General features: G+C 45.2%; 2 protein-coding genes across 2 annotated transcripts in view; both read left to right on the forward strand.

Annotated features, from left to right (window-relative positions):
• LOC138756719 (collagen alpha-1(XXV) chain-like) overlaps nucleotides 1-27,221 on the forward strand; it is a 427,583-nt gene that overhangs the window by 229,176 nt on the left and 171,186 nt on the right. The gene's annotated exons all lie outside the window — the stretch shown is intronic.
• On the forward strand, nucleotides 1,109-14,482 carry LOC138757691 (uncharacterized). Its single transcript, XM_069925398.1, has 2 exons — nucleotides 1,109-4,422; nucleotides 13,590-14,482. Exon 1 carries the CDS (start codon nucleotides 1,872-1,874, stop codon nucleotides 3,504-3,506), a length of 1,635 nt encoding a protein of 544 aa, XP_069781499.1. The 5' UTR covers nucleotides 1,109-1,871; the 3' UTR covers nucleotides 3,507-4,422; nucleotides 13,590-14,482.

Raw genomic sequence — 27,221 nt, forward strand, 5'->3', positions numbered from 1 at the left:
TGCGAGGGATTGTTTTCACAACCTCAGCCAATTCAAGGTCCTTTTTAAGTGTATAGTCCAGTAAGGAGAGGAAAAGCCCACTCCCCCACTCCAATGTATTATCAAATACCTCTATCTTCCCTCATAATGGCAACTAGTTTTCCACCAAAAATCCGAGAACACCGAGGAGAGAGGAAACATAATGTCTGTTCTCTCGTAGTTGTTCTGCGTTATGTGTTGAAATCTTCTTTCCAGTATTGACATGCCTCTCCTCCTCCTTCCACAGTGTTTAGTAAGAGATATGTTCCTTTGAAGATTTATGTTTATGGAATCCCTGATCTCTCTCCATAGCATTTTTCTGCTTACGAAAGCCCACATTCACAAAGGAATGCAGTGACTGAGTCCTCCGAATGGTGCTAGTCAGCCGAGAGCAAAATCAAAGTGCTGCATTGGCTCATATACTGTTTTCAAGCCAGCCTCGGTTGTGATACCAAGCAGAGACAAATGAACGCTTCCTACCACTGAAAATGCTGGCAGGCTACTGTTGTAAATCAATTTGGTTAGGCTGGTCAGACCCGAGTTCATCTATGGTTATGGGTTGTCTTCCACAGCTAGTGCTTACTTTAACAAGTGCATCATCTTGCTCACAGAAGGAGGCTCCTGCTTTTTAAAGGTGGCCATGCTGGACATTAGCACACTTGCTCCCTCTTCTGTTGGTGGAGTTGGAGGATGCCTTTGGGAAGCAGATAAGTCTAGCCATTTTTAACACAACTTCTGTAATGACGTCACGTGCACATGCGCATTCCACTCATTACCAGCGTAACTCCTTTCTGACATTTTTATTTCATTTCATTTAGTGAAAAGTTACTTCTAACGTGATAAATAATAATGAATTAATAACATACTGTGGCGGTGCACTCTCTCATGGCGAACTGGCCACGAGTGTAATGCCATGTGGCAGGGCAGCCATGGGAAGATGGTTCTGTCAGGGTTTCTCCCTGCCTCAAGTCTCCTGCCAGCGCGTGCCTAGGGCAGCGATGATGATGTCACAATGCACGAGGTGACTGAGCTCATGCTGCCCTTAAAAGGACGTGTGCTAAATTTGAATAAAAACAGTCATTAACGGCTTTCAATGAGGTGGCTGAGTCTTTCTTGGCTGTGTCCAGCACTACATTGGTGACCCCGTTGAGCTCAGACACCTCTCTGGTCTCAAGAACATGGATCCGGCAGAGATCAATGCCGTTGCCATCAAACTGTCCCCCTTCTGGACCCATCGCCCATGTACGTGGTTCAGGCAGGCGGAGGCACAGTTTCATCTGAGGAACATTTCAGCTGAAACCACGATGTTCTACCATGTCGTGAGCGTGCTGGATGAAGAAACGGCAGCCAGAATGGATGATCTAATACACAACCGACTGGCCAAGGGTAAATATCCTGCCCTCAAGAATCTGCTCCTTGGCACTTTTGGGCTCTTCCCTCAGCAGCGTGCTTCCAGGCTCCTGCACCTCGACAGGCTTGGGGACCGCACACCATCGGCCCTAATGGACAAGATTTTGGTGCTAGTGGAGGATCATAAACCTTATTTCCTATTCTGTCAGATCTTCCTCGAGCAGATACCCGGGGACATCCAACTACTCCTGGCGGATGAGGACTTCATGGATCCATGCCGAGTCGCAGCCCGAGCGGACACCCTCTGCCACACCAAGAGGGAGAATAAAGCAGCCCTCAGTCAGGTTACGTGACCAGGAGCCAGCTGGCCGCAACATTCCCCCAAGCACAAGCCGGAGGAGCACCATTCCACCTGGTGTATTTACCATCAGCGCTGGGGAGCGCAAGCTCGTAAGTTACAACCGCGTGACTACCAGGGGAAACGACCCAGCCAGCCACCATTGATGGCTACAACGGCTGGCCACGTGGACAGCCTCCTTCAAGTTACCGACAAGTCCACCAGCCGACATTTCCTGATGTACACAGGACCAGAGCTGAGCATCCTGCCCACTACCGCCCTTGAGAAATGCACTCAATCTCATGGTCCCACCCTGCAGACAGCCAACGGTTCCGCCAACAAGACCTTCAGTACCCGCAGGGCGCAGATCCAGATCGGGAAAGAAAAATTCTGCTGGAAGTTCGTGTTAGCATCAATGGGTACTGCGTTGTTAGGGGCCAACTTCCTGAGGGCACATGGACTGTTAGTCAACGTGAAGGGCAAGAGGCTGGTCAATGCTCACACCTTGCATTCAGTGTGCCTGGGCACTATGAACACCTACAGGCCCATGATCACCACCATTGCCACTTCCAGGGATGCGTATTTGAACATACTCCATGAGTACCCCGCCATCCTTCAACCACAATTCAGCGCCACCTTACCCCAGCACGGGGTATGCCACCATATCTCCATGCAGTGCCCCCCACTGCACACCAAGCCCAGACAACTTCTGCCCGAGAAGCTGCAGCTGGCAAAGGAGGAGTTTTCCTGGCTGCAGGAGTCACTCGGACAGTGCCTGGGCATCTCCTCTCCACATGGTCCCCAAATCCACCGGGGGCTGGAGACCCTACAGCAATTACTGCCATTTGAACAATGTGACCACACCGGACAGGTACCCGGTTCCACACATTCAAGACTTCTCAGCCAATCTTCACGGCGCGTGTCTTCTCCAAGGTCGATCTGGTGCGGGGGTATCATCAGATCCAAGTCCACCCTGAGGACATCGGCAAGACGGCGATCATCACCCCCTTTGGCCTTTTTGAATTCCTGCGTATGCCTTTCAGCCTCAAGAATGCGGCCAAGTCATTTTAGTGCATCATGGATGCAGTGGGTAGGGACTTTGTGTTTATCTACCTGGACGATATCCTTATTACCAGCCGCAACCACGAAGTGCACAAGGCCCATCTCCATACCCTGTTTGCCCAACTGGCAGAGTTTGGCCTCATGGTCAACGTGGCCAAGTGCCAGTTCGGCAAGCAGATGCTGCAGTTCCTGGGACACACCATCTCAGCAGCAGGTGCTGCCCCAGCGCCAGAGAAGGTTGCGGCCATCCAGCACTTCCCCAAGCCAACTTCTCTGGCCTGAGGAGTTCGTGGGGATGGTAAATTTTTATGATTGGTTCATTCCCAGCCCCACCCGCACCATGCAACCGTTGTTCGCGTTGATCGCAACTAAGGAGAAAGTCTTGACCTGGTTGGAGGAGGCAGAGACTGCTTTTGCCACAACAAAAGAGGCCCTTGCCAATGCAACTCTTTTGGTGCACCCACGCCCAGAGGCACACATGGCACTCTCAGTGGATGCCTCAGCCACGGCGGTAGGGGGCGTACTCGAGCAGTGGCTCAACAGACAATGGCGCCCGCTGACCTTCTTTAGCAAACAGCTGCACCCAGCAAAGCTCAAGTACAGTGCTTTTGACCGGGAGTTCTTGGTGCTGTACCTGTCCATCCGGCATTTTCGATACTTTCTGGAGGACAGGCCCTTCATGGTGTTCATGGACCACAAACCCCTCACACAGGCACTCGCGATGGCCAAAGATCCGTGATCGGTGCGCCAGCAACGCCTACCTCTCCTACGTGTCGGAGTTCACCACTGACATCCAGCACAGGACAGGCAAAGACAACGTCATGGCGGATGCACTCTCTCATCCAGCGATCAACGCTCTCGCCCACAGCCTTGACTACACACAGTTGACACAGGCCCTGAAGCTGGACACAGAGAATCAGGCTCTCCAGACCGCCATCTCTGGCCTCGAGCTCCAGGACATTCAGTTGCCCAACAGCCTGGACACACTGCTCTGCGACATCTCCACCCAGTAGTTCACCGCAGTGGAGGTCGAGGGTTTTCAGCTTAGTCCACGACGTAGCCCACCCCTCAGTGAAGAGCTCAAAAAGGAGGTGGCTGAGATGGTGAGGAACTGCACCAAGTGCCAGGCCTCCAAGGTCCACTGGCATACGCAGGCCCTAATCTAGCAATTCGACCTGGTGGTGCGGAAATTCCAGCACATCCACTTTGACATCGTACGCCCCCTGCCGGTGTCCAGAGAAGCACACTACCTTCTCACAATAGTCGATCAGACCATGAGATGGCCAGAGGCCGTTCCCTTCAAAGAGTCTTCCACAGAGACGTGCACCAGGAACCTAGTCAGTCATTGGATCACTAGGTTCTGAGTCCCAGCGCACATCTCCAGTGACAGGGGTGCCCAGTTCACCTCCATGCTATGGGCTCAGCTGGCGAACCTCCTGGGGGTTAAACTCCACCACACCACAGCCTACCACCTGCAAGCAAATGGTTTGGAGAGGTTTCATCGTCATATAAAATCCGTCCTCATGGCTCGCCTCACCGGCCCAGGCTGGGTAGACGAACTGCCCTGTGTCCTCCTTGGCATCAGAGCAGCACCCATGAGGACCTACAGGCATCTTCTGCGGAACTGGTCTATGGCGCGCCGCTCTCGCTGCCCGGTGAGTTCTTTGACCCGGAGCCCAATGTCACATCCAAGCACTCGAACCTTTTGGCAGATCTCTGTAAGAAACTATCCATGCTAGCCCCCCCGCCTCCCTTGTATCATGGCGTCTGGCTGGCACATCGTCCCAAAGATGTGGACTTGGCGAAATTAGTATTTGTTCGGCGTGGCCCACATACAGCACCTTTACAATGCCTGTACGAAGGTCTATACAAGGTCCTCCAGCAGTCCAGCAGGGCTTTCACTTTGGACATAGGGGGTAAAGACAAACTTTTCACTGTAGACCGTTTGAAGACGGCGCACTTAGACCTATCACAGCCAGTGCAGATGGCCGTGCCCAAATGCTGGGGCCATTCACCCAAGCGGTGGGATGCATAGCTGGTTCTTGGGGGGGGGGGTGTGTGGTGACGCATCTCTCATGGTGAACCAGTCCCACATGTAACACCACGTGGCAGGGCAGCCATGGGAAGATGGCGCTGTCAGGGTTTCTCCCTGCCTCAAGTCTCCTGCCCAGTGCGCGCCTGGGGCAGCGATTATGATGTCATAATGCACAAGATGACTGAGCTCATGCTGCCTTTAAAAGGGCGTGTGCTGAATTTGAATAGAAACAGTCATTAACAGCTTTCAGTGTGGTGGCTGAGTCTTTCTTGGCTGTGTCCAGCACGACAATACAAAGTTTTCCGCCAAAGACTTGACCTATGGGTGGGGAGGGGCCACAATTACTCATTTGGTTGGGGGGGACATGGCGCGCAAATGATCCCCCTTGATGCCGGCCATGGATGTAATTGATCAAAATGTTAATGCGTCTGGTGTATGTGATCCATATCTCAGAAGGATACTGGAGAACAGGGATCATTGTTGCCCAGTAGGCCACAGGGCTTGTGGGTTTTTTTAAGGCTTAAACTTAAATCTTCCTTTTCCCTCAAGAGCCCAGAGCTGTGAAAGTGCACTGAAGGTAGTGGTGAATTTCTTTGTTAAAAGGCCATTCCAAAGATATGGAACATTATCTACCTTTTCCATGGACTCATCCTTGATCTTTAATTTTTTGGGGTAGATTTATACAGGGTTCAGGTTAGTCAAGGACCTTTGTTTACAGATGTTAATGTGAGGCCCATTCTCTCTTATGCTTCAGTATATTAATTGATGGTTTGCAAACTGAGCTCTAAATATGCATGTAGAGCAAACAGGTATTGTCTGCATGGAGCATCTCAATGAGTGAGGTTGACATTATGTTGTTTTTGGAGTGGATGTCACATATGTTTATCAATTCCCTATTTCTAATGTAGGTTAACCCCACTCCAGCAGAAGGTCTAGGTGAGATGAGGTGTAATATTGTGACAGAAAAGGTAGAAAAAGATGGTGGAGAGAATGTCGCAGTGTTGCTTAACACCGATCTGCACTGAGATTGGGATGTTGTTTGAAGGTTCAAAGGTTAATTTTATTGTCACATATACATGATATATGTAGTGTTATATACATGATATATTTCACTTTTTGTCTGCCGTGAAGGTCACCCTGAGCATTGCCTGGTGATCTTAACAATAGGAGAAAGAGAAGTAAAAGAGAGTCTCTTTAGAGATATTGAGTGTCTGTGGTGGAATACCTATCACCAATGTTCATGAACAAGTACCAGGACTTGGCCTGGTACTAACAGTGAGGCTTTCCCGGTCAGATCCTTCCTGTACAATTGGAACATCACCCACAACCCATGTTGTCTCCAAGATGAAGGCAGTGGAGTGGAGAATGCCATCCACCTCTTTAAAGAATGGAGATGTGCTATGACTGTGGGGAGAAGAGTGCAAGGGTCACGGTTCATCACCAGCACCAGCATGGCTGAGGACTCTCTGATTTATGGACTGTTCCCAGGGACACACACACACAGTCAGACAACTAGAACTGCTGGAAGACCATCAACTGTTGAGGAATTGGTTAGAACTGCAGATTGAGTGTACTCATGTAATGTGTGGTTAATCAACATAGACTGGAGAATGCTTTTCAAATTTGGCTGAGGCAAAAATTGTCTTCATGATACATCTATAACCAAGCAATGACGATACCATTTTCACAGAGTAGTATTTTTTTGTACAAAGTTTCACTTAATATTACAGAAAGGTTTTTAAAATTTAGACACACAGACATACAGCACGATAACAAGGCCTTCCGGCCCATGATACCCAATGACACCCAATTGACCTACAACCTCCATACATTTTGAAGGGTGGGAGGAAACCAGAGCACCCAGGGGAAACCCATGCAGACACGAGAGAATGTACAAACTCCTTACAAACAGTGCTGGATTCAAACCCAGGTCACTGGTGCTCTAACAGCTTTTGTAACAGTTTCTTCATTTGATTTTTCACAGCTTTCTGTCAGCTTCTACTTATAATTGGTGGGTATCCTTTTGACACAAGTTATCATTTTTATTACCATAATTGTTCATCATCTGTGAAATTTTGATTTTTTTTAAAAGTCACTGACTTCTAATTCCACTGAAATTGTAAATGCATTCCTTCCAATAAAATATGATTAATTTTATGTTTAGCATCTGGAAGAAGCTTAACTCTCCACAGCAGCAATATAGGCTGCTTGCTCATTACTTGGAGAGGATAGGGTAGCCTCTGTTTTATGATTTTTCATAACAGGAGGCACCCTGCTCAGATTTTATGGTAAACAGCCAGCTGTCTCAAACAACAGTTTTCTCTTTTCTGCAACGTATATCTCTCTATCATAATCAGAAGTAGATAGCTTCTGAATCAAATCAGCCAAAATGCCAAACTCTGTGGAAACCCTAAAGCAGCAATTGTCACAACTTTGATTATCTTTTCATTCTGAGTTATGAGCTTCAAAGCATCGCAACTTCAGTCAACCAAGATTCTTGCTCAACAAGATGATTAAATTCTTTGAAAAACTGGCCAAGGCAGTGGATGATGTCTGTTCCATCGATGCTTCACAGGTTGCTTTCGAAAAGGACTGTTGTATGGAAGGCAGCTGGAGAAGATTATCGCATATTACGTAGGATAAAGAATTGTTTGAATTTGCACCAGAAGGAGGTTTATTCCTGAGACTGTATTTGAATTGGGTTTGACATGAAGTCCTACCTTTTTCTAGACATCAATGGAAGCAATCGCAATGCTCACTTTGAGGTCGAATTTTTTTCTATTATTTCCATGTTGAAAGAGTTCATTAATTTACCAATTAAAAAAAAATCTATTAATATTTAAGGGTAGTACATCTGTGAATTCTCTACTATGGAGGGTGGAGGTGAGCCAAATGGATCCTATGAAGATGTAATCCATTTTTGGAAGGGGTGTTGACTATGAATGGAACAGGTGCATATGTGGAGTTGAGACCTGGGACAGATTAGCCATGATCAGGCTAAATAATTTAGCAGGGCAGACTTGAGGTGCTAGTTGGCCAACTCCCACTCTTATATGCTAGTGTTCTTGTGTGTCGAGTTGATAGCAGCTTGAACAAGCTCATACAAGTGAGGAAATGGCCCTTTGTGTGACAGATATCCTTCAATATCATCAGTGTTTTTGGAGCTACACAGATGATTAAAGCCGGGTATTATCTGCCTTTTGGACACTTCGAAGGCAGATTAGTGGGGGGAGGGGGGGGGGGTTGTGAATTTTGTCACTTCTTGACAAAATAAAAATGGAAATTGCTAGAACCATTCAGCAGGTCAGGGTGTTACAAGTCAAATTTATTGTCATCTGATTGTTCAAATACAACTGGACGAAACAGCATCCTCCGGTCCTCAGTGCAAAACACTCAGACGTATAACCCGACATAACACATATCGAGGACAAGTAGTCATCCTAAACAAAATTAAATAAATATACTTTGTGTCATGAATCTGAATGCCTCGGATGGTTAGTGTGTTCAGTTCTTTTGATTGTTTCTGCGGAAAGAAACTCAGAGTTAATGTTTGAATTCCAGTCTGATGCCAGACCTACTTCTGTTTTTATTTCAGATGTGCATAATCTGTTGATTTTTCTTTTTATTTTCAGTGCTTAAGATAATGCATATCATCCTAAAATGCTTGGAGGAATGCATGGATTGGAGTTGTATTATTATATAACAGCCTGCATTTACTACACCTTTACATGATTATCAAGAGGGTGGGCTGGATGAAGCTGAGTCATATGATTTTTAATTGTAAGGATATTGTTGCTTCAGGTGGTTTCTTGGAGGACTATCAGAGATTAACGTATCATTCTGTGACACAAGCAACTTTCTTTTCCCCATTTTGGGGAACTGACACTTTGGAGCCTACAAATTTAAATTTGATCTCAATAAAACATATTGGATGCTCCCTGTATCAGCACTTATGATATGAATAAACAACACCTGTTTATCATTCAATAGTGAACAATATCAACACATTAAAATATTGTGTCTTTCCTGAAAGCAGAACGTTAGCTACCAGTCTTCTGAAGTGCATGAGTTTTGTTAAATCAAAGGTTACCCTTATCCTTTTTACACTTAAGAGCTGTGATATTGCTATACACACGACCCATTTCTGGAAGCCCCTTGTTCACACAGACAGAAGAAAGCACAGTTTCTTCCTTTTACTCAGCAAGCAGGCTTCCTGAAGTAAAAGAGGTGGGATGTGTAGCAAATGGCAGCATTGGTGCCTAGTGTGATGTGTTGAGGAAAGAATCAAATTCAGTGGATAAAAGCCAGGTAATTCACAACCCGCCCCACCGCCCCCCCCCCCCCCCCCCACTAATCTGCCTTCGAAGTGTCCAAAAGGCAGATAATACCCGGCTTTAATCATCTGTGTAAAAGGGATTTCTGTTAACCAGCTCCTACAATGTTATTTATAGGTGTCTGCAAAACATGGCTAAACCAATGGCATAATACATGAAATTGATAAATCAGTGATTTCTCTTTCGTAGCCCAAAAATAATGTTGTTTTTGGTTGTAAGCATCCACAAATAACATACATTCAATACAACTAAAATTATGTCTCCATTTATAAATAAAATAATGATAGAAAGTATAAATTAGTTGCTGGAATATATCTTGCTTTGCTGAATGACAGCAAATTCTTAACAAATGAGCTTTATAGTTTCAAGTGAATACTGCACAATATTTGCACAATCTAGAGTTGTAATAGATTATTTTCTAATTTGCATTTTCAGTTTTTTTCAACATTTGCACATCAAAATAATTATTCAGAATATATGGCATGGCTTTGAAGTTTAATTGCAAGGTGTCTCCACAAATAATAAATTCCCATATTTAAGTTTCATTATTAAACTTCATAATCTTGAATTATTCAGAAAATACATTTTGATGTGCACTGACAGATCCTAATTAGCATTATGTCTGGTCTGATGGGTCAAATGAATCATGCAAAAAAAATTCACAAGCTGATGGGCTTGTCATCTCCTGTTAAAGCAGAACTCGCAAGTATTGCAACATATGGCCTCCATTGCATTTAATCTCAAACGAACTGTATTTCATTTACCAGCTCGCATCAAGGATGGTGACAGGGTTTTAAAAAAAGCAATGGACTTTTTCTTTGAGGTTGTATTTTTTTGCTTATGTAGCCGTAAAATTATTGATTAAAACAAGAATTGTGATCCTGTCTTATGTGTCTCACAGTTAACATATCTCACTAAAATTTCCTTGTGTTTGAAATGGCACTTTTTCCTTAATTGATGACCTCAATGTAAATGCTTCTTCACTCAACAATTTTGCTCAGCCACGTAAAACACCGGTTGAGCAATTAAATTTGAAATATTTATTGTGAATAATCACTGCTCTTGCTTTATTTAAGATCATACTTTATGCTCAAGACCAAGGCAACAAGAGGAACTAAATTAGAATTAAATATTAATAAATTAAGAAATTAGAAGTAAATCATAGAAACTAAGTGATAATAGGCTAAACATAAACTTGAGAAACAGTACATCTTTGAGATCCTGAAACCCAAGGGCATAAACATTGATCTTTCCAATTTTCAATAACCACTACCTCTCTGTGGTTCCAGTTTCTATCACTTTTCCTGTTTTTATTTTCTCTCTAACCTTTCTGCCCCCACAGCGGTTTTTCTCTCTTGGTCTTTCTCCCTCTATCTCTCTCCACCTCTCTCTCAGATTGTGTCCAATCTTAGCACCTCCCCTCTCCCCCCCCCCCCCCCCCCCCATTTTGACATCACCCTTTCCCACATTAGTGTTGATAAAGGGGCTCGACTGAAATGTTGACCGACCATTTCTATCCATGGATGTTGCCTGTCCTGCTGAATCCCTCTAGGTTCTCAATGCTCAAGATTCCAACATCTGCGGCATTTGTGTTTCTGTTTTTAACAAGAGGACCTATTAGTGTCAGATCACGTTTGTGTTCTTTCATCAAATATCTTCCCCAGCTGTTCCTCCACTTAATAAATGGTATTTTTGTTAATTAGGAGACCATTGGAGAATCTGTTCAAGAGATTTTGTTTGAGTTGAAAGAGGATTATATGAACTTACACATAGCAAGTTATGCCCAGGGAATCTAATCACTAAATATTTTATGGTAATACCTGAATATGTTATGACTGCTAGTTACAATAACAGTAAAGTCAATAGGAACATTATATTTCTAAGCTGTCTTCAACAAGAGAAGTATGTAGGATATATAAGACTGTTTACTCAAATTATAGCAATTTATTTCCCGTGCAGTCATCTAACACAGCACAGATGAATGGTTCAAACCAAAGACATTCGACCTTGTTTAATTTAGTGTCAGACAGGATGGCATCTAGATCTACAAGCTTTGAAAGGTTATGTAGAAAAGCTGATTAATATTATTTGCCTCATATTATTTGATATGTGAACTAAAGTAACAGTGAAAGAATGAATATGTTAGAAAATGAAGGGGTGGGGGGAGACAGGGAACAAAGTGAAAGAGACATTGGAGGCTTGGAAGCATTGAGTTAAAGTACCACAGGATGAATAGAGAACTAGATCTCAGCAGCGGTAGGAAGCAAAGTAATTAAGTATGTCTCTAGCTTGTTGCTCAACCTTGTCAAAGTTTTAAGAGATATCCCAGGTTATGGCAAATGAATCACTTATCTCCAAGAGCAATCATTCGACATGAGACTACCACTATATACACACATGAACATCTGACTGACGATGCTGATGGATGCAGCTTGTAACATCCAGTTAGTATGAGATTTAAAGTTATTGAGTGTAGATTATTTTATATTTTTGAATTGTGCACACTCATGGTCATTAAAAGCTACGCTCTGCTGTGAACTACAGTATACATATTCACATCCTCATCCACAGGTTTAGCAGTCAATATAGCAAAGAAACAAGCCACACATATGACTGTGTGCCATGGAAGTGATCCAGTGAATTACGTCTCAGAACAATATCAAATCCTTCACATTTTATGAGCGTGTTGGGGAAGGGATACCATTTATTCAAGATGAAACATTGACTCAAGAATTGTTTCATTTCAAATGGCATTCTGAGCTCGAACTATCATCCACAACCTCTCTGGCCTTGAATATTAGTATATTCAAGTGTGGTGTTCCAGTACAACATTTCAATATTATCCTTAATTTTTTTTTCACTTGTTTCCTTCATCTGTCTCTATTAATCATGTCCCTTCCACCACCATCTATGTTGCTTTCTGTGTTTGACATTAAGTTGACTATAACTTGCATTTTCTGTTTTAATGTTTCCAAACCTTAGTGTTGAAGGAGAATTGTTACTCTTTGTCCTCTTCCATTCATTGTCAGATGTCATGCGGAGAATTTCACAATGCTTTCAAAAGAAATTAAAAGTAGAAAGCATTGTCTCTGTTAGCCTCATCCAATAAGGCAGTGGCTCGTTCTGTCTCTCAACTTAAGCTTATGCTTCTCCGTATCCTCTTATTCCCTTAAGAGTTCAAAAATCTATCCATATCAGCCTTGAAAATACTCAATAGTTGAGAATAGGAAAGTGAAGTCCAAAGATTAACATCTCTCTTCACAAAGAATGTTCTTATCTGGGTCCAAAATAGATGCCCCATTTCTCTTGAATTTAATGTTTTTTTTGTCACGTGCCAAAATACAGTGAAAAGTTTTATTTTGTGTGCTATCTTGACAAATCAATATCTAGTGCAAGTATTTTTTTAAATGTGGGGAATGATGTTAAAATGAAACAAACGTGTGGGTATAGTATCCCATAATATTTTTAAAAAGGAGGTATTGTTTTAAAGAGAAAAGTACAGTTTGCAATGCAAGATATCATCTGTTACTCATGATTGGACCATTCAAAAGTCATTGGAACAACACGACTAGTTCAGGATTCTCAAGCCAGATGGAATTGTGCTGTGGCCCATATGTCCTGCGAATCCCTTTGAATAACGTTACTCTCAGAGTCATCATATCTTATTTCCTTAAAAACCACGAACATGGCTCCTCAGAGGGCGCCATGTCATCCCAGCAGTAAATGTGGTGAATACGTGTCATGATTACCACACAAATTTACTTTCTTGAGCTATGGAGGTGAAAATTGCACAGAGTACTTGACATAGGAGTTATTCAGGCCTGTAGAGTCTCAAGTAAACTTCTTGACTTCAACATATTTCAATAAAGGTTAATATACTATTTGATATCTTAATTGCAACTGCATGGTCATTTTCTCCATCTCCTGATCCCTCTGTATACCAAATTTTATCAGTTTATAACTTCTAGTTTGCTTTTTCCATTGTTAATACAGATTTTTTTTAATGTTTCATTTTTTTGATTTCTCATTATTGTAAATCTCAATGTCAGAGCATATGAATTACTGACCAAGTAGAAGTGGGTGAACAACAAACGTCATTAATTTCCCACCAACTGGAGACCTCTTTCGTCTTGTATTTGATTGTTTTGCACTTTTCTTAAATATCTGTTTTGACTTGACCTGCTTAAGATCTTTGCAATTGGCACTGTTTTCTTTAAGAAAGAAAATTTAACGGTGGGCTGCTTTGTATTGTGAACCCACACAGCACAACTTCACACCCAAATCTTAGCCTCAATATCAGGCTGGTTAACCCTCAAGGTTGTACTCATTTGAGTTGACCCTCAGGAGTGATCTCACATGGTAGTCTAGAATTGCTCATTTACCTTGGGTGTTAAATTATTTAAAGTGAGTGATTATATGAGTGAGTAATAAAATCTAATTACTGTGATTTCAGAATGATTGACATTTTGATGCATACTTCATCGTGATTGCTCCAGCGAAATATCCTATCGAGATAAAGAGAGGGAGTCATTCAAGCTCTTTCATCAAGTCTCTCTGCTGCAAATTTGGAGGCAGCGTACATATGGAAGAGTTCTTGGATTTTTTTTAGATTTGATTGGATTGTGAATTTCAAAACTACATTAGTAAGGCAAATGAGCATTGTATTGATTCAAGATTCCTTTATTGTCATTTTCATAAAACCCTAGATTTGTTCATTTTTCCTTGCTGTAAAGGCACAAAAAGATGTATCATTAGCCTAGCATATTCACCGATAAGAAACAGAGAAACAAAAGAGTATCTCTTCAGAGACTCAGTGTCCATGGATTTGACTCCTATGCTCCCATAACCTCTGCAGTCACAAGGTCTCTTGTCTGTTACAGCAGTGAAACTCGAGCTCCTCGTTCCATATCTTCAACACCAGAGGCCCTTCTGGAACCATCAGCACCCTCGCAATTCCAAGACCCAATACCTGGTTCCCATGAGACAGTCTCCAGAAGCTCACAAGATTCAGCTACTGAGCCCCTTGCTGGTCACCTTCTCTATAGAATCCTCTCCCAGGCTTCTCCTTCTCCATGCAAGGGGTATTCTCTCTCTCTCTCTGATGCCTTGTGCAGGTCTGCTGTTCCCCTGGAGTATGCAACCCTCATGGTCTAGTGCCAAGCATTGGCGCCACCATTGTTGGCCACAGACCTCAGTGGGTGTAGAGCTCGTCGAAAGAATCAAAGACTTGTTGATCCAAACCAAGGCTTTTATTAGCAAAAGACAGGAGCTCTTCACAGGTGGCCAACCAGTCCGGAATGATCCGACCTGGCTAGGGACACAACCCTTTAAGGCCCAGACAGTAGGCGTGGCTTAGCTCTCAGCCAATCGCTGTAAGCACAGTCTATACATTGGTGATAGATCTGTACTATCACATTCACCTCTTCTTGGAGAACTGACCCTGGAAAAAAAACAAAAAAAACGAGGGAGAGAATGAAAGGAAGGGGTAGGTTAAGGACTGTATCAGTCATGTGGTCTGACCATCCGGCATGACCGCCGTGGTGCCGGGATTGGGGTCGCTGGAGTGGTGTCGCCAGCGGGCTCGTCGGGTGCGACCACTCCTTCGCTCAATTCCCCAGTCTTGTTGTCGGCAGGGTGGCCCGGGTCGTTGGGGTGCTGTTGGTCCTTCTGTTGCGGCATGGGGCCTGGGGAATAAAGGGTTGGGGAAGGTTGGGTTGGGGGTTTTGCTGGGTCTACCGTGTCCTGAGCTAGATCCCGCACCGAAACAGTGTCCTCCCGCCCGTCTGGAAACTCAACGTAGGCGTAATGCGGGTTCGCGTGGAGTAGAGTCACTCGATCGACCAAGGGGTCGTTCTTTGAGTGCCGGACGTGGCGTCGCAAAAGGACAGGGCCAGGGACGGTGAGTCATGCCAGTACAGTGGTTCTTGATTCGGATTTCCTCGGGAAAAGGAACATCCTTTCGTGGGGGGTGGCATTTGTTGTGGTACATAGGAGGGAGCGGATGGAGTGTAAGGCACTAGGGAGAACCTCCTGCCAGTGAGAGGTGGGGAGACCTTTAGACCAGAGAGCCAGTGTAACCGCTCTCCATATGGTGGCATTCTCCCTCTCGACCTGGCCGTTACTGCGTGGGTTATAGCTCATGGTCCTGCTTGAAGTGATACCACACTCCAGAAGGTACTGTTGCAGCTCTATGCTCATGAATGAGGACCCTCTATCACTGTGGATGGAATTGGGGTACCCGAAAATGGCGAAAATACTGTGAAGGGCCTGTATCACAGAGGTGGCAGTGGTGTCTGGGCAGGGCACAGCGAACGGGAAGCAGGAGTACTCGTCGATGGCCGTAAGGATATAGGTATTACGGTTGGTCGACGGTAGGGGCCCCTTAAAGTCTATGCTAAAACGCTCGAAGGGGCGGGTGGCTTTGATAACATGGGAGTTATCCGGACGGAAGAAGTGGAGCTTGCATTCAGCGCACACCGAACAGGCTCGTGTCATGGAGCGGATCTCCTCGACTGTGTAGGGTAGGTTGCGCTCCTTCACAAAGTGGGCAAACCTAGTGACCCCTGCATGACAGAGCGCCTCATGGAGTTTCTGTAGTCTGTCCATCTGTATGCTGGCGCACGTCCCCCTGGAGAGCGCGTCAGGCGGGTCGTTGAGCTTACCAGGCCAGTACAGGATGTCATAGTTAAAGGTGGAGAATTCGATTCTCCATCTGGCGATTTTGTCGTTTTTTTTATCTTACCACGCTGGGTGTTGCAGAACTTGAAGGAGACCGCGCGTTGATCAGTCAACAGTGTAAAGCGCCTCCCAGCGAGGTAATGTCTCCAACGACACACCGCTTCAACTATGGCCTGGGCCTCCTTCTCGATCGAGGAGTGTCAACTCTCTGGACCCTGGAGGGTTCTGGAGAATAAGGCTACAGGCTGACCGGCCTGGTTCAAGGTGGCTGCCAGGGCGAAGTCGGATGCATCGCTCTCGACTTGAAACGGGACAGACTCATCGATCGCATGCAACGTCGCAGCGGCGATGTCGGATTTGATTCGATCGAAAGCCGCTCTGGCTTCAGTCGAGAGGGGAAAGGAGGTGGTCTTGATAAGAGGACGCACCTTGTCGGCGTAGTGTGGAACCCATTGGGCGTAATACGAGAAAAGGCCCAGGCAGCGTTTGAGCGCTTTCTGGGTATGGGGGGGGGGGTAAGTCCATTAGGGGACGCATGAGGTCAGGATCTGGCATGTCTATCCCGTTCTCCACCACGCAACGCGAGTCGTGTGGTCCGGAAGACACACTTGTCCAAATTGTAAGTCAGGTTCAGCCGACGGGCAGTTTGAAGAAATTTGTCTAGGTTGGTGTCGTGGTCCTGCGTGTCGTGGCTGCAGATGGTGATATTGTCCAGATATGGGAAGGTAGCGGTTAGCCCGTTCTGGTCAACCATCCGGTCCATTTCCCGCTGGAAGACCGCAACACCATTTATGACCCCAAATGGTACCCTGAGAAATTGATATAGCCGCCCATTCGCTTCAAAGGCCGTGAATGGTCGGTCCTCACAGCGGATCGGGAACTGGTGGTAGGCCGAAGGTAGGTCAATGGTGGAGAATATGCAGTATTGGGCGATCTGGTTCACCACATCCGTGATGCGTGGCAAGGGGTAAGCATCCAGGACCACCATCCGTAGTTTTTTTCCGTTCTTGACAACCACCACCTGGGACTTGAACTGGGTTCGATGATGCCCTCATCCAGCAATTTACACACCTCACTCCTAATGAATTGCCTGTTTTCGTAACTATATTGCCGACTTTTGGTGGCCACAGGCTTCCAGCCAGAGGTGAGGTTTGTGAAGAGTGCTGGCGGGGCAATCCGGAGTGTGGAAAGGCCGCAGGATTGGCCCTGGGGCACGGGGGCGGGGTTGCTCGGGTGCTTCGGGGGTGGGGCGATGGCAGACCGAGAGGGGGGTGTGGGGTCCCCCAAAGTGTAGGGACACCGTTCAGAACTGACACTGAAAGTCTAATCCCAGCAACACTGGGGCGCACAATTGGGGAAGGACGAATAATTTGAAGTGGGTGACCGTTACGCCCTGTACTTCCAGCGTGGTGATGCAATACCCCTTTATCCCGGTCGAGTGCGACCTCGTCGCTAATGAGATCCTCTGGGTAGTGGGGATAATGTCAAGTCCCCAATGGAGGGCCAGATCTGGCTGGATAAAACTGTCAGTTGACCCAGAGTCAAATAAGCAATTGGTGTAGTGTCCATGCACTTTAATCAGTTCCATTGCGCTGGTGAGGGGATGAGAGCATTGCTGGTTTAGTGTTATTGAAGCAGTTGACAGGGGAGTTCCGCGTGATGAAGTCACGCAACGGGATGATGTCACACAACGGGATGACATAATAGACGTAGTCAACGCTGGAGGAGCAGGTTGGAGGACCTCCCGGAAGTGCTGTTGTGGCGGCGTCGGCGGATGAAAGGTAAGTAGTGGGGTTTGTAGTTGTGGTTGGCGGTGGGTAGGTCGTCGGTCGTGGCGGTTGGGCCCCAGCGGTCGTCAGCGACGGACGCTAGGGTGAGTACCTGGTTGGCTGCGGCGGGTCCCCAGTCGGTCGTGGTGGCGGCGGCGTAGGCAGCGGCAGTCGGGGAGCGGGCAGTAGCAGCAGTAGCGTCGGCCCCGGGGGTGGTTGTGGCGACGGCAGTTGCAGCGGTTGCCACAGTCGGGACCGAGGCCAGGTCGAGTGTTCCACACGGGGGCGAGAGGTGGGCCAACACCATGGTTGCGAGAGTGGGCTGCCCCTTCCGGGTTCGGCGTCTCCGTGATGTCAGGCGTTGCCGTGCAGGGGAGCCCTCGCTCTCATTGGATGAGAGCTCTGGGGAAGAAGAGTTTGAATGGGATAGTGGCGAATGGGCTTCACACGAGGCACTGTGTTTGCCGGCAGCCATTTTAAACCTACAGACTGCAGCAAAGTGGCCCTTTTTAAGGCTTTTCTTGCTGGGCACTGGGACCTGCTGTGCTTGTCCCTCCTGCAGAAATAATATTTTGGGTTCACAGAGGGCAGTGTAGCAGCAGCTGACAGGCCGTCAGTATCTCGGGGGGGTGGTAGGGTGGAAGGGCACTCTACTCACATCAGAACGAGGGGTCCAGTCCCTAGAGAACTCGGTGGACTTTAAGGCTACATCCTCCATTGTGATTGCAATCCGGGCCACGTCCTCTAGTTTTTCTACCCCTTGCTCGAGCAAGCGCAGCCTCACTTCGTTCGATCGGAGCCCGGCCACATAGGCATCCCGGACGAGATCGTTTGTGATCTCAGCAGCAGTTTTGTCCACACAGTTACAGTCCTTGCCCAACGCCTTTAATACTTGTAAATATGCCCCGCTGGACTCGCCGGGCTGTTGCTTCCTTGACGCAAGCACGAACCGGGCATGAACTCTGTTCACCGGTTGATCGTACAGTCCTTTCAATACCTTTATGGCTGCGGTGTAAGTGGTCTCATCCTGGATGTTCTTGTAGACTCTCAAGGACACCATAGACAGCAATGCTGTTAGACGCTGGTTATCCTCCTCCACCTCAATGAATCTCAGGAAGTTTTCAAAGTTCAGCAGCCAGAACTTAAAGGCTTTAAAGGCTGTAGCTGACTGTGGGTCAATATCAAGTTTTTCTGGCCGAGTTAAACACTCCATCCCTTTCAAAAAAAATTCTTTTGCTAATAAAATTGTAGAGCTCGTCGAAAGAATCAAAGACTTGTTGATCCAAACCAAGGCTTTTATTAGCAAAAGACAGGAGCTCTTCACAGGTGGCCGACCAGTCCGGAATGATCCGACCTGGCTAGGGACACAACCCTTTAAGGCCCAGACAGTAGGCGTGGCTTAGCTCTCAGCCAATCGCAGTAAGCACAGTCTAGATACTGTAACTATATACATTGGTGATAGATCTGTACTATCACAGTGGGATTCATCGATGTTTAAAAAAAAAACATTGCCAGTCCTTTTTATAGGCCTATTAAACTCCATCCAGTGCTGCTGACAAAATGATGAGGCAGTAGGACTTCGTGGAGGAGGGTTGTGTCTCAATTCCCTGCTCCTCCGGATACTGGGCTGTCAGTGTAATGACTGGGCAGTAGGAGCGCACAGAGGAATTGTGTCTACATTCCTCCCTATGTGAGCCTGACACTTTGCGAGAGTTCACTTGTTGAAAGATGTTCTGATGTTGGCCTGAGAAACAGATATCACAGGATTGTCAGCTTCTGCAGAGATTCTCATTGGTACCATTTAATTCTCCTTTTTAAAATGAGAATAAACTATTCAGCATTTCAGGAAGTAAAGTATCACAGCCATTTATGATGTTAGACTCAAGATTCATTTGCTGTAATATCATAAAACAGAAAAAGTCAAATCACATGAAATTTCCTTTAGTCTACCCTAAGGCAGACAAAGATTTGCCATCATCAGAAATTGCCCAGCACCCCTTATAGTCAGTCATAGAAAGATAAGCAAAAGAGAGTGCCCCCAGAGTCACTGAGTGTCCATGGATTCACCTCCAGCACTCCCACAGCCTTTGCAACCACACAGCCTTCATTCCAAACCACTGGCAACCCTAGTTCCAGATCAAAATCTCAGACACAATCAGGAAGCTTTCAGGACCCTCTCACATCTCGGATCCAATACCTGGTACCCCTTCAGCCAGACTCGAGCCAGTCTCCAGCCATCTGCAGCTTGGTGCAGATCCCTTGACCACAGTCACCAGGCAGCCCATAGCCTGTGTTGTTTCCTCCCCTTGAGTTCTCAACAGCTTGCTGCCTATGAGTTCTTTAGCCTCAGAGCCCCTCATTGCACTGCCACCGTGGTCACCGTCCCTTGGGTCATCTCCTCTACTTTTTCTACTTAAACCGAGGGTGGTCTCCCCATTTTCTAGTGCCCTGCACTAGACCTTTGCTTCCCTGAAGCCTGCTTGAGGCCGCCAACTTGGACCCACATCCTGTGCTTGCGGGATTTTAAAATAAACCACTTTGGGTCATTTAACAGGTCAATTAAAGCCTGTATGGAATTAATGGCAGTCAGACTGGGCATATGGATACCTCAGGGGAGTGCTGTGTCTCTGCTCCCTGCTCTCCACAGGTTCTGAGCCAGCGGCTACGCTGCCAGTGCAGCAGCTCCACCAGCTGAGCCTTTATTTTTTGCGTTGACAAGCAAGTTGATAGGGAGCAGAGGATTTGCCTTGAAGGATGTAATAGGCTGCAAACCCTGCCATAGCTGATGAGTATCTAACTCCGTTTCTACCTTATCTCTTTTTGCTGTGATAGTATTCCGTAGCTTGTATCTGACTTTCTGTGGCGATCTTGATCATCAGTTTTAAACGCCATTGACCTTGCTCTCAGTATGTTGTGAATCTTTTAATTCATCCGCCACTTTTGGTTGGGGTAATCACGGTATGTGCGCGTAGGCATAGCTCGTAAATGCAGGTCTTGATGAAATCAGTGACATTCAAGTTTGAAGATGAGTCCATGAATATGGTCCAGTCCATCGATTCAACGCAGTCTTGTAGATGCTGCTCCACCTCCTTCGACCATACTTTCACCACCTTCACCACTGGTATTGTAATCCTCAGTCTCTGCTTGTACACTGGAGTAGAAGTACAGCCAGGTAAACAGACTTGCGGAAATGCAGGTGTGGGATGGCTCACTAGGTACTCTTGATGGTGATGTAGTAGTGGTAGAAATGTGTTGGCTCCCCTGGTTGTGCAGGTAATGTGCATACTTCAGAAGGTTGGCCTGGTTGAAGTTCCTTGCAATGATTAGAAAGGTATTAGTCTGTGCTGTATCATGACTGCTGATTACAGTGATCAGTCACTCCAGTTCCAGCCTGATGTTAGCCTAGGGAAGAAGGTACACAGCGTCCAGAATGATGGCAGAGAACTCCCTCGGCAGCTAGAATGGAATGGATGACATTTGATTGCCAGATGATGCAGGTCAGGGGAGCAGGACTGGGACATAACAATTACATTTATGCACCATGATAAATTGATGAAGACGCAAACACTGCTGCCTCTGCCTTTACATGATCCAAGTGTCCGGTCCATGCAGTGGAAGGTTAAACCTTCAGGCTGCAGCGCTGCATCCAGAATTTTCTCATTTAGCCATGCCTCAGTGAATCATGTCACACAGCAATCCCTGATGTCCATCTGCTGCCATAATCTGGCTCGAAGTTCACCCAGTTTATTTTCTAATGATTGCAGGGTGGACAGGAAGATGATAGTGAGTGAAGGCCTCAGGGCTCGGTGTCTTACTTTAAACTCAGTTCACAGAAATAAAAACATTTTGGGGAAGAGTTTTAGTCTCCTTTCCCTAGACTTTTCAGAAGTTATAATTTTGGAAAAGCTTTTGTTTTTATCTATGATGGCAGAAAGAGAAAACAAATCTCTTTTTCCCAGACTATATTCTTATCTCATAATTGCCATCGCATTTTGTTTCTCTCCACATACTTTTGCTGAATGTTATTTCAAGCCTTTTAATTGATTCTTTGGGTGACTGCAGACAGCTACTGCAAGTATGCCCATGATCTGTTCCCTGATGAATACAAATCAAATTAAATCTTTGGATCTTCATAATTAATATAAATTTATTAAATGAGCTGTTTTTTTCCCCCTCCTGTTAGAGTGGTCTTCATAGGTTCACTCCCAATGAGTGAGGAAATTTCTCCTCATCTTGGTCCTAAATGATGTGCCTGGTAGCTCTAGTCTCGGATGCCTACAGTCCAGGAGTAAACAACCTGTATGACTGCCATAAACAATGACCTCCTGGAAGTACTCAGTGGGACAGACATCATCCATCCTTGGGTAGAAATGAGCCATTAGTATTTTGGGTTGGGACACTTTATTGAGACTAAAGTGGGAAAGGATGATAACAAGTAAATATAAGGGGGATTTTTAAAAAGGGAGGAGCCACTCCTCCCCCCACCCCCGCCTCCACATTTTACATCACTGCACTTCCAGTCTCCAAACCCAAATACTTGCTGAATCATTCTCAGATGAGTCCACTCTCAGACTTCTGAAATATCATCCTCCTTCAGGAAATGAAGTTTTCCCATATGCTACGTTGAAGTTGTCCTCAAGAACATTTATTTAAAGTCCCAAATACCCGCTCTCATCACCTGCCCCCTTCTCCCCAGACACTACAAAGATAGAGTACACCAATCCTCACCTTTCTTCTCTTCAGCCTTTGCAACCACCACATCATCCTTCCCAAAGGCTGCCATCTCCAATGAAATCCCATCTCTAGATACATCTGTCCATTTCCCCACTCAACTTTATAACTGTATCTAATTTATTCGATGATAACACCTGATTTACGTGATAATCCTTCATTATCTAGCGACAAAACCTTTTAATTTGTTTGCATGACAGCATTTTAGAGTAAATGGATTAGTAGTTTCATTCTTTAAAATTAGGCTGAAAGAATGGCACATTTTCCACAGGGACCAACCTGTCTGTGACTCTCTCAACCTCTCATCCCTTTTCCCTTTGAGTTCCCTGGTATCTTCCCCTGTGACAGTGGGAGGTGCAATACTTGTCCCTGCACCTCTTCCCTCAACAAAACCTTGGAACATTAACAGCACTTCACAGTGAGGCAGAGTTTCACCTGCACTTCCTCCATCCTGGTCTATTACATCCAGTCTCACTGTGTATCCACTGGATGGGCAAGATCAAGTGTGCACTCGGTGGCCATTTTGCAGAACACCTGCACACTCTCTGCAAAGCTGATCTTGAGCTTTCATTTCAACTTCCCTTCCCACTTCTGTCTCCACCATGAGAATGAGAGTAAATGCAAATGAGATGAACAGAGCCTTACATTTTTTTTGGGTAGTCTACAGTCCAATAGCATGAGCATCAGGACCCCTTCTCCCCCATTGTTCATCTTTTCCAAACCTCCCTGCTTCATTGAAGTGAAACACGAATGTCTGCAGATGTGATGATTGTAGGAATGCTGGAGGAAGTCATCTGGTCTCACCTAGAGATTTACCAAGTGAATTTGAGAGCAGAGTGGAAGTTGGTAACAAAGTGGATAAAGTTGACGAGCTATCATGAGGCAGTACCAAAGTAGTTGTCAATCTTGTGGAGGAAGAGTTGAGGAGCCTTGTCTGTGTACGCTTGTCGCATACTAGAAATGGACCATGACTTTGAGGTCAGGGTGGAAGTTGACAGTCTAGAGTTGGAATATGTGAATTTGAGGAATTACCCATGTTCATCATCCTCCCCAATAGTTCCATCTTCCATCACCTACATATTTATCTTCCTGGATTCTTTCCAATCCCCTCCCACATCTAATTCTATCTGCCTATCATCCCCCCTCATCTGGTTCCACCTATCACCTACCAGTCTCTCTCTCCTGATGTAGGTATGTATATATTTCTCTCTCTCTCATGGTGTATGTTTGTATACATCTCCCTCTCTCTCCCCCTCTCCTATACACTGGATATCTTCCCTCTACATTTTCAGTTTTGAGAGCAGGGTCTCATTCAAAAAATGAGAACTGCGCACCCCCCTCTGCAGATCCTTCCAGCAATTTTTGACATAATAGTCATCAGTTTGAGAGGATACCTGCACTAATGCTTAAAAGCCCTAAATATCAGTGCAATGATTAGTTAACATCTGCAAAATGCAATACCTTATTCCAATGAAGTAGACAGTGAATATATATTTTGTGAAGCTATCAGCAACTTTTGAATAGAACACAGAACATTACAACATAGTGCAGGCCCTTCAGCACACAATATTGTGCTGACCTATTTAAACGTACTCCACAGCTATCTTTTTTCCCTACCTCATGCTCATAACCCTTTATTTTCTTTACATCCTATCTGAGAGTCTTTTGAATGTCTCTGTTGTTCCAGCCTCCCCCACCACCCCTAGCAGCGCATTCTAGACACATACCACTCTCTGAGTAAAAATCCTACCTCTGACCTCCCCTAAACATTCCTTTACTCACCTTAAACAGAGGTCCTCTGGTATTTGCCGTTGTTTCCTCAGGAAAAAGGTGCTAAGAATATTTGTGTTTCATGGCACATTCCCTTAAATTGTACCATTTAGGGACAGATTACAGAAAGGAACATTAATCTCTTTAGCACTCAGATGGCAAAATCAATTCCAAGACATCTCCACTGAGCTGAGAAATAGAGTTGATGACATTTCTTCAAAAAACCATTTTCCTCCCAAATACTAGAATATCTATGGATCCATTGCTCTGGCAGCTTTCAAATAATCTGCTTAAGTGCACATTTTTTCCTTCTATGAATTTTGAATATCAACAGTTTACAGTGCAAAGGGGAGAAAGTCAGAGACATTTACAAGGTTGATATCCATTTGCTCCACATTTCCACAGGTCCATGAGTTTCCATCAGGACTAGAAGTATGAGCTGATTTTTCTTCACTAATGCACAGGATACTAAAGCAAATACTAACATACCAAAATGTTTCAAGTCAAGACCAACAAAGTTCTGTTAAGGACAGAGATCAAAAAAGACTCTCTTGAAACTTACTGGATTCTGTTTGGAATGGTTATTGAGAAATGTTTTAAATGTGACTTAAATTAAAGTATGTTTTACATTAAAAGTATTTGCATTGTTTCCTCACAGTTTCCTGTTTTTTTTCCCCCACTAATTTTTGCAATGTGCTTGAATTGTCTTGAGGATAATGAATTGGGCATCAGAACATTTAGCAACAAGAGTGGGTGTTGGAATGAGGTCAGTAACACTTACAATTTTAGTTTTTTTCCAAAACAATTTATTTTTCTTTGCTTTGGTAATAGTGTGAAACGTCAGTCAGTTTATTTTTAAATTTCTCCATGGAACAAAAAAGACAAATGTTAACTAAAGCACATTAAATATCCATTAAAAAAAAACCACACTAAAAATGAGGATATTTTGTGAACAACATTACTGATCCGACTTTGAAAACCTCCATCACAGGCAAAGAATATACTAGTGTCACATTCAATCAAGGCACATTCCATTTGAACCCATCTTCCCTCTGTATTCAAGGGAATCTTTATGCTTATATTTTGCAGATAGTGATGTTAACAAACAAAATGTTAACAATTTTTTTATTGTTTGAAGTTCCTTTCTTCATTATTCTAACATAGACACACAAATCATGTTCCAGAATGGCAAAATAGAATTAGTTACTAAAATTACTGAAGCTGTGTAAAATTATGTGATCTAGCACAAATCTTCGCTAGGATTCTACTAAATAGAATAATACCTAGTGTCGCCGAGAATATTCTCCCAGAATCACAGTGCGGCTTTCGCGCAAACAGAGGAACTACTGACATGGTCTTTGCCCTCAGACAGCTCCAAGAAAAGTGCAGAGAACAAAACAAAGGACTCTACATCACCTTTGTTGACCTCACCAAAGCCTTCGACACCGTGAGCAGGAAAGGGCTTTGGCAAATACTAGAGCGCATCGGATGTCCCCCAAAGTTCCTCAACATGATTATCCAACTGCACGAAAACCAACAAGGTCGGGTCAGATACAGCAATGAGCTCTCTGAACCCTTCTCCATTAACAATGGCGTGAAGAAAGGCTGTGTTCTCGCATCAACCCTCTTTTCAATCTTCTTCAGCATGATGCTGAACCAAGCCATGAAAGACCCCAACAATGAAGACGCTGTTTACATCCGGTACCGCACGGATGGCAGTCTCTTCAATCTGAGGCGCCTGCACGCTCACACCAAGACACAAGAGAAACTTGTCCGTGAACTACTCTTTGCATACGATGCCGCTTTAGTTGCACATTCAGAGCCAGCTCTTCAGCGCTTGACGTCCTGCTTTGCGGAAACTGCCAAAATGTTTGGCCTGGAAGTCAGCCTGAAGAAAACTGAGGTCCTCCATCAGCCAGCTCCCCACCATGACTACCAGCCCCCCCCACATCTCCATCGGGCACACAAAACTCAAAACGGTCAACTAGTTTACCTATCTCGGCTGCACCATTTCATCAGATGCAAGGATCGACAATGAGATAGACAACAGACTCGCCAAGGCAAATAGCGCCTTTGGAAGACTACACAAAAGAGTCTGGAAAAACAACCAATTGAAAAACCTCACAAAGATAAGCGTATACAGAGCCGTTGTCATACCCACACTCCTGTTCGGCTCCGAATCATGGGTCCTCTACCGGCATCACCTACAGCTCCTAGAACGCTTCCACCAGCGTTGTCTCCGCTCCATCCTCAACATCCATTGGAGCGCTTTCATCCCTAACGTCGAAGTACTCGAGATGGCAGAGGTCGACAGCATCGAGTCCACGCTGCTGAAGATCCAGCTGCGCTGGGTGGGTCACGTCTCCAGAATGGAGGACCATCGCCTTCCCAAGATCGTGTTATATGGCGAGCTCTCCACTGGCCACCGTGACAGAGGTGCACCAAAGAAGAGGTACAAGGACTGCCTAAAGAAATCTCTTGGTGCCTGCCACATTGATCACCGCCAGTGGGCTGATAACGCCTCAAACCGTGCATCTTGGGGCCTCACAGTTTGGCGGGCAGCAACCTCCTTTGAAGAAGACCGCAGAGCCCACCTCACTGACAAAAGGCAAAGGAGGAAAAACCCAACACCCAACCCCAACCCACCAATTTTCCCCTGCAGCCGCTGCAACCGTGTCTGCCTGTCCCGCATCGGACTTGTCAGCCACAAACGAGCTGCAGCTGATGTGGACTTTTACCCCCTCCATAAATCTTCGTCCGCGAAGCCAAGCCAAAGAGTACTTGTGCTGAAGTAGAAGGAGTTGGAATGTATATAGCAGCAGGTCACTAAGTAATTCTAACTTGGGATGATTGGCAGAGATGATCATTTAGGATCATTATCTTATTTTTAAAATTTACAGCATGTACAAGACTGTTGAAATCAGTTATAGTTATTTCTTTGAGTAATAAGTGATCTTTCTGACTTAATTTTGGTCATTATAATCTCAGACTAATTTTAAAGAATGGAATTCCCAGTCCCTTTGCTCATGCAAACAAATTTTAAAAGTCTCATTGCTGGATAATGAAAGATTTTCACATGGATCAGGTGTTATCAAACAAATTAGATATAGTTAATCGTTCATTAGTCAAACACCAGA

Source organism: Narcine bancroftii, chromosome 3 (genome assembly GCF_036971445.1).
Source record: "Narcine bancroftii isolate sNarBan1 chromosome 3, sNarBan1.hap1, whole genome shotgun sequence".
Taxonomy (NCBI): domain Eukaryota; kingdom Metazoa; phylum Chordata; class Chondrichthyes; order Torpediniformes; family Narcinidae; genus Narcine; species Narcine bancroftii.